The sequence below is a fragment of the Oncorhynchus mykiss genome, chromosome 4 (assembly GCF_013265735.2).
Source record: "Oncorhynchus mykiss isolate Arlee chromosome 4, USDA_OmykA_1.1, whole genome shotgun sequence".
Taxonomy (NCBI): domain Eukaryota; kingdom Metazoa; phylum Chordata; class Actinopteri; order Salmoniformes; family Salmonidae; genus Oncorhynchus; species Oncorhynchus mykiss.
In genome coordinates, this window is record NC_048568.1 from 5,732,585 (window position 1) to 5,749,580 (window position 16,996).

Genomic DNA, 16,996 nt, shown 5'->3' on the forward strand with positions numbered 1-16,996 from the left:
GGGCAATGACACAGAGATGTCTAATTATTTAACGTGCTAATGGGCCCCACTGGCTGGCATCGATGTCTCTAGCATCAACACCACACACACACACACACACACACACACCGTGTAACATCTCTCGAGATCTCTAACTCTTCAAGGGCTGAGCGCTCGTTAATTTAACACCTGGTCACACATTTATTCTTACATGTGACATTTATTCATTGAATAGACGCTCAGAGTCCATTGAGTGCCTACACTGGGGAGGTAAAGCCGTACAGGAATTGTTGTAAGTCAATGTAATTTGACATGCTAATTGTCCAAAACACAGGGGTAGTGCCCTGAATAAAGAAAGTAAATGTTTATTCTCATAATCTAAACAATTAAGAAATTGGTTTATGTTGTGCCTGCTTCTGTGGTGCCTGCTTCTTGAGGGGTGTGAGAGAGATTGAAAGAAAAAGAGAGAGAGCGCGAAAGAGAGCGATACAGTGAGAGAGAGAAAATAAACAGTGGACCGTTGATGGCACATCTCTATGGGTGCCAGAATGAAGCAGAAAGAAGGAGAGTGAGAAAGAGAGCGACCGAGACCATTTCCCAACCCAACAACCCAATACATCAAAGTGAGGAGAAAGGCAAAAAAGAGAGTGGGAGAGACAGACATCTAACAGTGTAGTGGCCGTGCACACTAAATGTAATGTCCCTGTTGGTTTTCCTCTTCTTTTCCACAGGTCACGGCAGGTTCAGCCATGCCGAAGGAGTACTCAGCGGAGGTAATTTCCCCATGGCTTCCCAGCCAGCCATACACTCACTCACAAGCTGCTGAAATATGTATCAGGCTGTCAAGATGTGTATGAAGGCGAAGTCAGGTGCAGCAGAGTATGATTAAATAAAGGTCACTTTATTATAGTTCCAAACCCGGGAGCACAACAAAACAAACGCGCTCATAAAACGGAACAATAAAGTAAAGCGCTAAAGAACATCACTTGACATGAAAACAATTACACACAAAACATGATGAGAAACAGAGGGTTAAATACAAGTAGATTGATTGGTGAAATGAAAACCAGGTGTGTATGAAAACAAGACAAAACAAATGGATATACTGTATGAAAAATGGAGCGGCAATGGCTAGAAAGCCGGTGACACCGATCGCCAAACACCGCCCGAATAAGGAGAGGAGACTTCGGTGGAAGTCATGACACAGGCTGTCCCCCTTCGAAATGATACAGGATTTATTTTCACTCTGTGGAGATTTTTAAAACAACCTTCATTGACACATTTCAACTTATTTATATAGTGGAGGTTTAGAGATTTTCTGTCAGAGCTAAACCTCAATGAGAATTGTAGAGGAGAGAGGTTGTTGTGGTCGGATTGGAGACACAGATAGAAATGAGATGTCCAATTACTTTTTGTTATTGCTGTTGACGTTGTTTCCTGTGGTTGAGATGTGCTTCAAGCCATCAAGAGGAAAAAGAGTAATGTACGGTGTCCATATTAGGACAGTCCCACATCAATGGAAGTTGTGTCAGAATCACTTTTAGTTGGTCTGTCTCTCAAATTTTTGTTTGCAGAACCTGACGTTACTGGAAAATGGCTGCAACCACTTGAAGAGGCAGCTGGAGAATGCCCGGGCTTTTGGCTTACCTGTCGTTGTAGCCATCAACACCTTCAGGTAGGCCATTGTCTCCAGTGTTCCTATTCCAGACTGATGTTAGGGTGTCTGTCAGCGGATTTTAAAAACAGCGCTGAACACACACAGTGTGTGTCACTGTCTTGAATGGTCTCAGGGTATTGGTCTGGTGTGGATTTTCAGTCCAATTAAAAAGTTGACTTTACCATATTCAAGAGCTGGTGTCTCTTTACAGACCTTTTCAATAGAACTGTATTTCCTCGTCTGATCGAGAAGCCCTGAGGTCATTTCCATTGGGGTCATTTACAAGATTGGGATCTGATTATTTCCATTTCAACTCAGTCAGTTCAGAGTTCAATGGTCCTCAGCGGAATTGAAATGGAATTTACCACAACTCAAGAGAAGCTGCACACTTTCATTCCTGCTGTCACAGGCAAAACATTTCTTACTGCCCAGCCTTGCATCAGACTCATTGGTGTATTTGTCCTTTGATTACAACAGCACCGACACTGATGCAGAGTTGGGCCTAGTCTGTGAGCAGGCTAAACTGGCGGGGGCCTTGGAGGCGGTGCCATGCTCACACTGGGCTGAAGGGGGTGCCGGAGCGGTGGCGTTGGGTCAGGCGGTACAGAGGGCAGCTGAGACACCACACCAGATTAACTTCCTGTATGACCTGGAGGTAAAAAGCTCCCACTATCAGCTATGGCGTAGGGGTAAGTTGCCCCTAGATGTTGATCTTGGGTCAGTTTTAGCATTTTCCAGGCCCTGCATCTGTACCATCGGGAACATTCACCCTGGACTACCCCATTACAGATGTGACGCTGTTGGAAAACTTCAGAAATGCATCAGTCCTTCCTAGAAGTAATGGTGGTTCTGAGTTGGTTGGATTGGTGAAAGTAATAAGGTGGTAAGCAGTGGCGGTTGGTGCCAGTTAATATTGTATATATTTTAATATTTTTTCATGAGCATTTCTATTACAGCATATTGGATGACTGTCATTCATCTTCCATTCACCCAGCTCAATGTAACATCGATAGGTTTAGGCTGCTTCACATTATACTTGAATATTCCTTATACTCATCATGAGGTTTCTACAACCTAGCCTATGAGGCACACTCTTGCCTGCATCTAGCTGATCTAGGGTGTAATCATTATTCCAACACTTGCAAAAGAGTTTCTATTGGACAAATTCAGCTATGTACAGTGGGGCAAAAAAGTATTTAGTCAGCCACCAATTGTGCAAGTTCTCCCACTTAAAAAGATGAGAGAGGCCTGCAATTTTCATCATAGGTACACTTCAACTATGACAGACAAAATGAGAAAAAAAATCCAGAAAATCACATTTGATTTTCAATTAATTTATTTGCAAATTATGGTGGAAAATAAGTATTTGGTCACTTACAAACAAGCAAGATTTCTGATACAAAACTGTATATCCCCGTTTAATTCCATTTGCTTCCGTTTAAGAAAATAATCGGCAGAATGAATACACCCCTAATCACACGAAAACACAGTTCACTTTCATAGCAGCCACAAACAAACAGCATGATCACTTTGCTCATACTATTCCTCCTCTCACCTTTGCCCTTCACTTGTGGACTTCAGTGCACAACACATCAGCTGTCTTGTGACCAGATGAATAAACCTTTCCAAGCCAAACTTTCATATCATAACGGCTAATCGCTACACACACAGTCTACATTGTTGTCACCATATTAGCCAACGTCCTAGTCAACATAGCTACAAGAAATAACACAATTGTAAACCCGCTACAATCATGAAGTACAGTGTACATGACAGTCCAAGTAGTTTAGCAGTTACAGCGGCAGGCTCTGGTGGCAATAAATTAATAAAACCATAAGTTTACCTTGACTTGGAAGAGTTCCAGTGCTGGATATCCATAGCCAGCTAGCTAACAGAGCATCCCACTCTGTTTGAGCTGGGTGTTTGAGTAGGCTAAACTGGCTAGCTGCATTCGCTTGCTAAGTAAGAGAAAGTGAAAGTGAAAATAATACAACGTCAAATATATCTACAGTGGTTGCTCAACTAAAAGTTTGAAGATCATGCTGCGAGACTTGGAGGTAATTTTTGGTTTAGTACGGTGCGTCACTGCTCCAGACCAGCACAACGGGAAGTTACAGTAGAGCACTGATTATGCTTACTGGAAAATACGCTTTTTGGTATACAGGTTTTTGGTTTCTCTCCCTCTAAAAACAGAAATAAATAATTCTAAATAACAAACTGACTTTATTTACAAATTAGTAAAAATGTCTCACCCCATGTTCAAGAATGGACTTTTTCTCGCTCACTTTCAGTTATTTGAAAATGAAATCATCTCCAAAATATTATTTTATTTTTTAAACAAGCCATAGAAAGTTGGTTGCAATTTCAGTTTAAACCCCCAGAAAAGACAGAACAAATAATACAACAAATATTGTGGTTAAACTCAAATATACTAATTGATCCAAAAAACGTTATAAATTGTTGTTAGTCAAGATGTTCATGTTTTTAATGTAAAATGTGTTTTTTTGTACTGTAAGTGTGTTTATAGTTTTGTTTAATGTTGTATTAGTGTATTAGCGTATCTAAGTTGTTTTGTCTGAAATGTTGTTCCCTCTGTTGCTATTGGACCAGGTCTCTCTTGGAAAAGAGATGTTAACTCAATGAGGAAAACCCTGTATAAATAAAGGTACAATAAAAAATAAAAAATAAATAAAAAATAAGAAATGGAACCTTTAACAAGTGGAAGGGGGAATAAGCATTGTAATTAATAACCCTGTTTTTCACAAGCGTAACAGGTTGTGAATTCTGCAAACGTTTCTAGGATGGGCTATTAGCAGGACAATATATATTGGTCATATTGGTTATGGCTCCTGAGTGGCACAGTGGTCTAAGGCACTATGGGACTCCCAATCATGGTCAGATTTGATACAGCTTGGATCCGAACCAGGGACTGTAGTGATGATGCCTCTTGCACTGAGCTGCAGTGCCTTAGACCACTGCGCCACTCAGGAGCTAGTCTCCCGACAGTCACGTTGCACAGTGCCATATTTTCCTGAGGTTTTAATGTTTAATTTTTCTTGAAATAGAAACACCATAAAATGTATCTAATTTTATTAGGCAAAATTTCTTAAATTCAATCTCATATAACATGTTCTTACAACCCCAAAAGCTAATTGGAGTCAGCTAACCTGTAGTACAATCAATGATTGGAGATGCTGGTTATTTTTTATATATTTCACCTTTATTTAACCAGGTAGGCTAGTTGAGAACAAGTTCTCATTTGCAACTGCAACCTGGCCAAGGTAAAGCATAACAATTCGACACATACAACAACACAGTTACACATGGAATAAACAAAACAAAGTCAATAATACAGCAGAACAAAAGAAAAGTCTATGTACAGTGAGTGCAAATGAGGTAAGATAAGGGAGTTAGAAGGAGTTAGAGCTGCCCTGCCCTATAACAAACACTCACAAAATGTGAGTTTGCTATTCACAAGAAGCATTGCCTGGTGTGAACCATGCCTCAAACAAATGAGATCTCAGAAGACATAAGATAAATAATTGTTGACCTGCATGAAGCTGGAAAGGGTTACAAAATTATTTCTAAAAGCCTTGATGTTCATCAGTACAGGGTAAGACAAATTGTCTATAAATGGAGAAAGTTCAGCGCTGTTGCTACTCTCCCTAGGAGTGGCCATCCTGCAAATATGACTGCAAGAGCCCAGTGCAGAATGCTCAATGAGGTTAAGAAGAATCCTAGAGTGTCAGCTAAATACTTACAAAAATATCTGGAACATGCTAACATCTCTGTTGATGAGTCTACGATAAGTTCACAAAAGGGCACCTGGAGGTTCCACAGCACACCAACATCAAAACCTCATCCCAACTGTAAATCCAAGGGTTCGCATTCTTGGATTTTCACCCTGCACTGTGAATGTTTACACGGTGTGTTCAATAAGACATGAAAACGTTTGTTTTTCTGTTATTAGTTTAAGCAGATTGTGTTTGTCTATTGTCGTGACTTATAACCTGCCCAGGGACCTGCGGTTGAAAATTAGCCGGCTTGCTAAAACCGGCACTTTTACTGAAACGTTGATTAATGTGTACTGTCCCTGTAAAAATAAAATGAACTCAAACTTAGATGAAGATCAGATAACATTTTATGACCAATTTATGTACAAATTCAGGTAATTCCAAAGGGTTCATATACTTTTTCTTGCCATTGTATTCCAACATGTTTTAAAACTGTTTTTGTTGCATGCCCTGATGAACACAATGACCCTGTTGAAAATAACATAGCATTGGCATTAACTACAACTGTCTTTCTGGATAAAAACGTATTCGAACTGACTAAATTTAAACTGTAAAATGAATGTGTCACAAGCTTTCTACTTCAGGTGTTAATTGTTCAGTACTGCTGGTTACCCCATTGCAAATAAAGTCAGTGTCTTGTTGGTGTCGTCATGCTACAAGCTATGTGTTGACAACACTCACTGAGAAAATCTGCATATTTTTCAGATGCCCATTGACGACAAAATCAGAGTAATAGCAAAGTCAATGTATGGAGCGGATGATGTGGAGCTCCTTCCTCAGGCCCAACAGAAGGTGGCGCTGTTCTCAAAACAAGTGAGTCGACACACAATGCAACAGGACATCCTTTATGTTAGACAGCTCAACAGAGTTGGAAGAATTTGCCTCTAACCGCTGGTCCAGGGTCAGATATTTTAAGGCAAACCCCAATTGGTTAAGGGTCTTGGTCTGAGGAAATCTTATCCTAGATCCGTGGAAAGGGGAAACTTCGTCAATATCTTGAACCAGACAAACACTCATTCCAAAAAATCTGAAAATTAAACTCAAAATCCAGAATTCTTTTCACCAACTATTTTCATCATAACCTTTACTTCCATTTGTGCTTTATTCCTTCCTAAAAATAACAACAGTACCAGTCAAAAGTTTGGACACACCTATTCATTCAAGGGTTTTTCTTTATTTTTACCATTTTTTTAAATTGTAGAATAATAGTGAAGACATCAAACTATGAAATAACACATGGAATCATGTATTAACCAAAACAGTGTTAAACAAATCTAAATATATTTTTGATTTTAGATTCCTCAAATAGCCACCCTTTGCCTTGAAGACAGCTTTGCACACTCTTGGCATTCTCTCAACCAGCTTCATGAGGAATGATTTTCCAACAGTCATGAAGAAGTTCCCACATATGCTGAGCACTCGTTGCCTACTCCCTCTCCTGTCCTACTCATCCCAAACAATCTTAATTGGGTTGAGGTTGGGTGATCATGGAGGCCAGGTCATTTGATGCAGCACCATGACTTTCCTTTTCAAATGGCCCTTACAAAGCCTGGAGGTGTGTTTTGGGGAATTGCTGCAAAATGCTGTGGTAGCCATGCTGATTAAATGTGTAGTACCCCCACGCCATCACACCACCTCCTCCATGCTTCACGGTGGGAACCACACATGCGGAGATCATTCGTTCACTTACTCTGTGTCTCACAAGGACACGGCAGTTGGAACCAAAAATCTCAAATTTGGTCTCAAAGGACAGATTTCCATCGGTCTAATGTTGCTAGTGTTTCTTGGCCCAAGCAAGTGTCTTCTTCTTATTGGTGTCCTTTAGTAGTTGTTTCTTTGCGGAAATTCGACCATGGGAAGGCCTGATTCACGCAGTCTTCTCTGAACAGTTTATGTTGAGCTGTCTGTTACTTGAACTCTGTGAATAATTTACACTGGGAAAAAAAAGTATGTGAACCCTTTAGACTTACCTATATTTCTTCATAAATTGGTCATAAAATTTGATCTGAACTTCATTTAAGTCAAAATAATAGATGCACACAGTCTGCTTGAACTAATAACAAACAGCAATTATAATTGTTCATGTCTTTATTGAACACACCGTGTAAACATTCACAGTGCAGATTGGAAAAAGTATGTGAACCCTTGGATTTAATAATAGGTTGACCCTTCTTTGGCAACAATAACCTCAACCAAACGTGTTCTGTAGTTGCGGATCAGACCTGCACAACAGTCAGGAGGAATCTCGGGTCATTCCTCTTTACAAAACTGTTTCAGTTCAGCAATATTCTTGGGATGTCTGGTGTGAACCGCTCTCTTGAGGTCATGCCACAGAATCTCAATCGGGTTGAGGTCAGGACTGACTGGGCCACTCCAGAAGGACTATTTTCTTCTGTTGAAGCTATTTTGTTGTTGATTTACTTCTGTGTTTTGGGTCATTGTCCTATTGCATCACCCAACTTCTGTTGAGCTTCAATTGGCGGACAGATAGCCTGACATTCTCCTGCAAAATGTCTTGATAAACTTGGGAATACATTTTTCCGTTGATAGCAAGCTGTCCCGGCCCTGAGGAAGCAAAGCAGCCCCAAACCATGATTCTCCCTCCAACATACTTTACAATTGTGATGAGGTTTTGATGTTGGTGTGCTGTGCCTTTTTCTCTCCACACACAGTGCTGTGTGTTCCTTGAAACAACTCAACTTTAGTTTATTCTGTCCACAGAATATTTTGCCAGAAGCGCTGTGGAACATCCAGGCGCTCTTTTGCGAACTTCAGACAAGCAGCAATGTTTTTTTGGACAGCAGTGGCTTCTTTCGTGGTGTCCACCCATGAACACATTCTTGTTTAGTGTTTTATGTATTGTAGACTTGTCAACAAACAGAGATGCTGTCTTACCGCAGACTTTCTTTTAGAGATACTTTTGTAGCCCTTTCCAGCTTTATGCAAGGCAACAATTCTTAATCTTAGGTCTTCTGAGATATCTTTTTGTTTGAGGCATGGTTCACATCAGGAAATGCTTCTTGTGAATAGCAAGCTCAAATGTTGTGTTTTTTTGGGGGCAGAGCAGCTCTAACCAATATCTCCAATCTCGTCTCACTGATTCGACTCCAGGTTAGTTGACTCCTGACTCATATTAGCTTTTGGAGAAGTCATTAGCCTAGGGGTGCACATGCTTTTTCCAACCTACAGTGTGAATGTTTAAATTATGTGTTCAATATAGACAGGAAAAATACAATCAATTGTGTTTTATTTTAAGCACACTGAATTTGTCTATTGTTGTGACTTAGAAATCCAGGTGATTCCAAAGGGTTTACATACTTTTTCTTGCCACTGTGTATTTGGGCTGCATTCTGAGGTGTAGTTAACTCTAATGAACTTATGCTCTGCAGCAGAGTTAACTCTGGGTCTTCCTTTCCTGTGGCGGTCGTCATGAGAGCCAGTTTCATCACAGCGTTTGATGGTTCTTGTGACTGCACTTGAAGACACTTGATCTTGGTCTTTTACAAAATGGGGCTATCTTCTGTATACCACCCCTAACCCAACTGATCTGCTCAATTGCATTTAAGAAGGAAAGGAATTCCACAAATTAACTTTTAACGTACACTTGTTCATTGAAATGCTTTCCAGGTGATTACCTCATGAAGCTGGTTGAGAGAATGCCAAGAGTGTGCAAAGCTGACATCATGGCAAAGGGTGGCTACTATTTGTTTAACACTTTTTGTTTTACTACATGTTTCCATATGTGTTATTTCGTAGTTATTCTACAATGAAGAAAAGAGTAAAAATAAAGAAAAATTTGTTGGTGTGTCCAAACTTTTGACTGGTACTGTAAAATAAACAAAAAATATACTGCCCTACAAAAAAGGCTGTGATTCTGTATGAATGCCATCTACAACAAATGGTGAATTCCTAGCTAACACTTCACTGGACTGGCTATTGTACGCCAATGAAAGCTTCTCAATGTGATGCATATAAACTCATACCAGGGTGAATGAAACTTAACCACATCGTCTCTCCATCTCTCCCCCAGGGCTTGGGCAACCTGCCCATATGCATGGCAAAGACCCACCTGTCCCTGTCCCACGACCCAGAGAGGAAAGGGGTGCCCACCGGCTTTACCTTGCCCATCAGGGACATCCATGCCAATTTGGGTGCTGGTTTTCTCTACCCCTTGGTTGGCACGGTGAGTACTGGGGCTGTCACTCATTCATATGAGTTACTCAGTGTTACTCATATGAATGCGGACCTGGAACATGACATGGAATACATGGGCATGTGACACATGAGTATAGTGAGGAATGCCAGTTAGCTGAAATGCTGAAACGAGTGACGACTTGAGCTTTTTAGAATCATTGCAAGAGAGATTCAGACACTGCAGACACTTTTGAAACTCCCCTGTAATAACGATGAGCATTCAGCTAAAAATAAGATTCACACAGAGATTTTCACTAAGACCACACACGTCTCTCATATTCCATCTCTGACTAACAGATAGATGACACCTGCCACGTAACATATCTCTTATTTTGACCAAAAGCCTCTTCTCCAAGATCAGTTGCATGCTCAGGCGATTGTTTTGAGGATTGTTTTGTCTCCTCTTCACAAAATGTGCACATTTTGCTACAAGCACAATTTGAAAGGCAAGAAAGAATCTAATAACATTTTCACACTACCATGCTGACATTGTGCTTTTTTAGCAACTATGTTGGATGGGTAACCAGGCCAGCTCAGTAATGCATGGTTTGGCTTGCCTTGGTTTAGTGCAAAAAGCCCTCAAGAGACAAATACAAAACAGAAACCCAATGAAGCATCACTTTTCTTTGGATGAAGTCACATGTCAATAAAATCAGAAGACATATTCAAGTATTTCACAAGGACTCAGAAAACCCCTCCTTCAACATAAACGCTCACGCACAGTTGAAGTCGGAAGATTACAAACACCTTAGCCAAATACATTTAAACTCAGTTTTTCGCAATTCCTGAAATTTTCATTTTAAAAAGTCTTGTAAAAATTCTGTCTTAGGTCAGTTAGGATTACCACTTTATTTTAAGAATGTGAAATGTCAGAATAACAGTAGAGAGAATTATTTCAGCTTTTATTTCTTTCATCGAATTCCCAGTGGGTCAGAAGATTATATACACTCAATTCGTATTTGGTAGCATTGCCTTTAAAATTATTTAACTAGGGTCAAATGTTTTGTGTGGCCTTCCACAAGCTCTCCACAATAAGTTGGGTGAATTTTGGTCCATTCCTCCTGACAGAGCTGGTGTAACTGAGTCAGGTTTGTAGGCCTCCTTGCTCGCACACGCTTTTTCAGTTCTGCCCACAAATCTTCTATAGGATTCAGGTCAGGGCTTTGTGATGGCCACTCCAATACCTTGACTTTGTTGTCCTTATGCCGTTTTGTTCATTTGGAATACCCATTTGAGACTTCCTGACTGTTGTCTTGAGATGTTGCTTCAATATATCCACATAATTTCCTCCCTCATGAAGCCATCTATTTTGTGAAGTGCACCAGTCCCTCCTGCAGCAAAGCACCCCCACAACATGATGCTGCCACCCCCGTGCTTCACGGTTGGGATGGTGTTCTTCGGCTTGCAATCCTCCCCCTTTTTCCTCCAAACATAATGATGGTCATTATGGACAAACAGTTCTATTTTTCTTTCATCAGACCAGAGGATATTTCTCCAAAAAGTACGATCTTTGTCCCCATGTGCAGTTGCAAACCGTAGTCTGGCTGTTTTATGGTGGTTTTGGATCAGTGGCTTCTTCCTTGCGGATCAGCCTTTCAGGTTATGTGGATATAGGACTCGTTTTACTGTGGATATAGGTACTTTTGTACATATTTCCTCCAGAATTTTCACAAGGTTCTTTGCTGTTGTTCTGGGATTGATTTGCACTTTTCACACCAAAGTACGTTCATCTCTAGGAGACAGAACGCGTCTCCTTCCTGAGCTGTCTGATGGCTGTGTGGTCCCATAGTGTTTATACTTGAGTACTATTGTTTGTACAGATGAACATTGTACCTTCAGTGAATTCTAAGTAAAATTGTAAACAATTTGGAAAAATTACTTTTGTCATTCAGAAAGTAGATCTCCTAACCGACTTGCCAAAACTATAATTTTGGCAAGAAATTTGTGGAGTGGTTGAAAAACAATATTATTGTTATTGTAAAATAATATATTTTAATGACTCCAACCTAAGTGTATGTAAACTTCCGACTTCAACTGTACATGCGCACGCATGCACGCACACACACACACACACACACACACACACACACACACACACACACACACACACACACACACACACACACACACACACACACACACACACACACACACACACACACACACACACACACACACACACACACACACACACACACACACACACAATTCAACTGAGTAGACAAATTAATTGAGATTGAGTTTCATCTATGCGGGTGAGCTGTCTGAACAGCTGTTGCCCAAAATTACTCAGAGGATATTTTTAACGATATTTGCTAGGTTGCACCGGGGTTCTGAATATGGACGTGTACTGAAGGAAACTGCTGTCACTTCTCTATCCCAAGGAGTGCCACCGAATCCAAGCAGACTTGTCAGTCTACTCTAGCCTACTTGGAGTACACAGTGAAACCGTGCGTAATTTATAATGGCAAGAATACCAAGGCGAATGGATGCACATGCTGCATTAGCATTGATACAAAATTGAACGAAAACAACTCAGATGGAGGGGAAGAAATGAATCATGACATCTCTGATTGTTCTTCTGATTCTGACCCTCAGCCTGAACATACATCTCTGAGGCCTAATAGCAAAAAAGCCAGGATGGTGCGCACTAAACAGGTGCTGTCACGTATGTATATGCCGGGAAACATGAGACCGTGAATCAAAACAAACCAATACTACCTGATGACTGAGGCTACTGAGGGCTAAAAAAGGGGAAGGTAATCAAGGTGATGATGAATTCCAGGTGTGCGTAATGATGGGATGCAGGTGTGTGTGGTCATGGTTGCCAGGGCCGTTGGTTAGTAGCCTGGCAACATCTTGCGCTGGAGAGGGGGAGAGGGAGTAAGCGTGACAGGTGTCTACACCACCACCAAATGAAACAGGGTAGAACAAGCCGGTGACAATGCTATGGGCCGATTAACTGAGCGAGCAGACCCTACATCTCAAGCAAAAAACAACTTCAGCAACGCACTCACCATCATTCATTATTTATGTGATATGGACAACCTCCAACTGATGCCACTGCGGGCTGACAATTAACTATATGTATTCATTATAATGCCATTATTGTTTTTGTGCTGATTTTCACTATTTATCAAGCACACTTGGCACTTATAATGATGTTTAGGCTACTGATGTTTTCATCATTTGACCATGCGTCTTACTGACTGCGGTGGTTGGGGTATTTTGTTTTATTTTGTCGTAATAATAAAATCTGTTACGCTGTGACAACACATGCTTTCTGTTTCATAGTTGTATCAAAGGCACCCCATGAATAACATGTATTTAACACTTAGATTTAGGTGATTTTTGTGATTTTGTGTTTTTACATACAGTGCCTTCAGAAAGTATTCATGCCCCTTGACTTTTTCCACATTCTGTTGTTACGGCCTGAATTTAAAATAGAATACAATTAGATTTGTCAAAGTAGAATTATGTTTTTTGACATTTCTACAAATTAAAACAAAATGAAAAGCTGAAATGTCTTGAGTCAATAAGTATTCAACCCCTTTGTTATGGCAAGTCTAAATAAGTTCAGGAGTAAAAATGTGCTTAAAAGTCACATAATAAGTTGCATGGACTCTGTGTGCAATATGACTACCTCATCTATGTAGCCCACATGTACAAGGTTTAAAAAATGTAAAAAATAATTTTGGGGGGCTGGTCAGTACTGGTCACTATCCTTAAAGGTACTGACCAGTAAGTACCATGTGAGTACCTAACAGTGTGTGCCATTAGCACATCTGAAGTATCCTATGGGTATAACTGTAGAACCTGCCATTGGTTCTACCTGGAACCAGAGGGTTGTTTATGATGGTTCTAAATGGAACTCAAAATGGCAGAATTTTCCCTGCAGGGAAAAAATGAAGTACCATTTTTTGGTAATAACTAGCACCTTTTTTTGTTATTGAGTGTAGTAACAAAAAAGGTAGCATATTGCAACCTGCTGCTCTCCAGATACTGTATTATTGTTCTTACACATTTCTTATCTTCCTCTATCTGCCCTATACTAGTCGAGTGTAGCACCCCAATCTCCAGCCTTCTCCTGTTTCCATGACAACGACTTCAGCACTGAGAGCAAATAGTCCCTGCCTCCTCTCGGGTGAGTTCACAGTGCAACGGGCTGAATGACTAAATCACCACCTTTACTTTGTTTGACATAATCGATTTATAATTAAATGGAATCAAAAACATGAATTCACTTACAATCATGAAAGAGGTTGTGTTGTGCCTCTGCTCTTGTGAGTAATTTGATCTCGTTTCTCATTTGAATAGTAATGTTTCTCGTCTGGAATCCAATTCAGTTTGAAAGCCAATGGTAAAATATGCTTATATCCCAAATGGCACCCAATTCCTTATTTAGTACACTACGTTTGACCAGGGCCCTATGGTCAAAAGTAGTGCACTAAACAGGGAATATGGTGACATTTGGGCTGTAGACAAGGTCTGTGTAAGGCTTTGAAAATGACTGTGTTGGTTCCCTGCTGCACCTGTTTGTCAGTGTGTAACTCATTCTCTCTCTCTCTCCCTCTTCCACTCTTTCTCTCACCCACACTATTTTTCTCTCTCTACCCTCTGTCTCTCTTCCCCACTCTACACTTAGGAAAAAGGGTTCCAAAAGGATTATCTTGCTATCCCCATAGGATAACCATGTTTTGTTCTATGTACAACCTTCGGGATCCATGAACCGAAAGGGGTTTAACCCGCAACTAAAAATAATGATTCCAAGGGTTATCCTATGGTGACAGCCAAATAACCCTTTTAGGTTCTAGAAAGTACCTTTTTTTCTAAGAGTGTACCCCCATTCCTTTTTTCCACTTCACTTCTCTCCCTCCCCTGCGTTTCTCTCCCATCCCTTCCTCTCTTGCCTGTCTCTTTAGCCTCTCTTTTCTCTCTCTCCTCCATCTCCTCTTTGCCATCCGTCATTCTCCCACCCTCCTTAATCCTTTTCTTTCGTTGTGCTTTTCTAAAAGAGTTGGACATCATTAATCTCAAGAGGAGTGAAGACCTCTGTCCCCTCCAACTGTCAGCAACAGTCAACCACAGTGCAACAGGAAACCCAGTGATCAAACCATTGAGAACTACAATAGAACCAAACCAATGTTCAAGGCAATATGCTCCATCTCACACCTGTTCTCCTGCTGTCCACTCCCTAATGGACCATGTTCATTGGACGTTTCTCTTTCCCTTAATCCAATTCAACTTAAGGGCTTTATTGGCATGGGAACCATATGTTAACATTGCCGAAGCAAGTGAAGTAGATAATAAACAAAAGTGAATTTAACACAAATGAATAGTAAACATTACACTCACAGAAGTTCCAAAAGAATAAAGACATGTCAAATGTCATATCATGTGTTGTAATGATGTGCAAATAGTCAAAGTACAAAAGGGAAAGTAAATAAACATTTAAATAGGTTGTATTTACAATGGTGTTTGTTCTTCACTGGTTGACCTTTTCTTGTGGCAACAGGTCACAGATCTTGCTGCTGTGATGGCACACTGTGATATTTCACCCAATAGATTATCAAAATTGGATTTGTTTTCTAATTCTTTGTGGATCTGTGTAATCTGAGGGAAATATGTGTCTCTAATTTGGTCATACATTTGGCAGGATGTTAGGAAGTGCAGCTCAGTAGCCACCTTATTTTGTGGGCACACAGCCTGTCTTCTCTTGAGAGCCAGGTCTGCCTACAGCTGCCTTTCTCAATAGCAAGGCTATGCTAACTGAATCTATACATAGTCAAAGCTTTCCGTTTGGGTCAGTCACAATGGTCAGGTATTTTGCCACAGCGTGCTCTCTGTCTAGGGCCAAAAAGTATTCTAGTTTGCTCTGTTTTTTTGTTAATTCTTTCCAATGTGTCAAATAATTATCTTTTTGTTTTCTCATGATTTGGATGGGTCTAATTGTGTTGCTGTTCTGGGGCTCTTTGGGGTGTGGGGGTTAATTTCTGTATTATCAAATGAGGAGAGAAAAACTTATCACACAAATCAGAGTTATATTTAAACTGAATCTTTATTAGTGAGAGCTCTGTATGGCTGGTCGACAAAACAACCTTGTTGAGAGCCCCGAGACAAAGGATACAAATATATTTCATAGCTAAGATACACCCCTTTAGTCTACATGACAAACAACAGACCTGTGGAATGGGTCACAAGGTGAGACTTGATAAATGAGAAAGGAATATCACCGAGCCAGCATCTGCTATGAAGACTGTCCTTATTGTACAAAATTTGTCCCCCAAAACATTCTATGGCATAAGTAATTTGTCAACTCCAGAAACCCCCTTCTCAAGTAAATCCCCTCCTTAACCACGCGCCTAGACAAGCTCACTGAGGAGAGTGAGCCTCTAGGTCAATCACTATCCAAGGATAGGTGCAACATCAGAGATGACATAGAATGGTTCCAAACACTACCCCACACATCTTGTCTCAGACCTTAAGGCCAATAGAGGGAGTGACTGGCGCACAGACATTGTGGAGAATAGTAAATGGTTTCCGATAAATCACGCCATCTCGTCACATGGTTTAAAATAGGTAAAGACACAATCACAACATTGAAGACAACATTGACAACATTGAAGACAATGTTCCCTCCTGTTCTCTTCTTTTTCTGATATTCTGCATAGCACCAGGGACATGTGAAAGACAAGCCTGACTTCTCCCCTCTCTGGGCCCCAGGTGAAGGGATATCATCTATATAATCTATATATAATAAACAACAAGAGTTCAGCAGTTTTAATCATATATGCATGTTAACTTCTTCGTGCTAGGGAGCAGTATTTTGAATTTTGGATGAATGAAGTGCCCAATTTAAACTACCTGTTACTCAGATTTGTGTGCAGGGGCGCTGTCCTCAGATAATCACATGGTGTGCTTTCACCGTAAAGCCTTTTTGAAATCTGACAAAGTGGCTGGATTAACTAGAAGTTTTTAAATGATGTATGACACTTGTATTTTCATAAATGTTTAATATTACGATTTCTGTCATTTGAATTTGGCGCTCTACAATTTCACAGGATGTTGTAGAAGTGGGACGCTAGCATCCCAATGATCCGTAAGAAGTTTTAAGCAGATAAGACATCTTAATTATTACGTTACCGAACTAATTCTGATTCTCCCACCATAGGAGTCTGTTTGTGTTTGTGGACAGAACCCCAGGACCAGCTTGCTTAATAAAGGTCTCTTCTCCAGGTTAATCTCTCTGGAGGTGATGGCTTTGTTATTGAAGGGTTTTGAATTGCTTCCTTTTAGGTGGCTGTAGAATGTAAAACTCCTTAAGGATCGGGGACTGGAGGGCGCATAATTCAAATGAATTCTAATAAATATT

The 16,996-nt window shown here is 40.4% G+C and overlaps 1 protein-coding gene across 2 annotated transcripts in view; it reads left to right on the forward strand.

Moving 5' to 3' along the window:
- Positions 1 to 15,010, forward strand: part of LOC110521990 (C-1-tetrahydrofolate synthase, cytoplasmic) — a 49,349-nt gene extending 34,339 nt beyond the window's left edge. The window contains exons 23-29 of one of the 2 annotated variants that reach the window (XM_036975521.1): positions 711 to 752; positions 1,554 to 1,654; positions 2,114 to 2,291; positions 6,136 to 6,243; positions 9,461 to 9,613; positions 13,680 to 13,768; positions 14,270 to 15,010. In XM_036975521.1, the coding sequence (XP_036831416.1) occupies positions 711 to 752; positions 1,554 to 1,654; positions 2,114 to 2,291; positions 6,136 to 6,243; positions 9,461 to 9,613; positions 13,680 to 13,751 (654 nt within the window). In that variant the 3' untranslated portion in view covers positions 13,752 to 13,768; positions 14,270 to 15,010. The remainder of the gene's footprint in view (positions 1 to 710; positions 753 to 1,553; positions 1,655 to 2,113; positions 2,292 to 6,135; positions 6,244 to 9,460; positions 9,614 to 13,679; positions 13,769 to 14,269) is intronic. The other variant, XM_021600024.2, reaches the window with a different exon arrangement.
- The last annotated feature ends 1,986 nt before the right edge of the window (positions 15,011 to 16,996 follow it).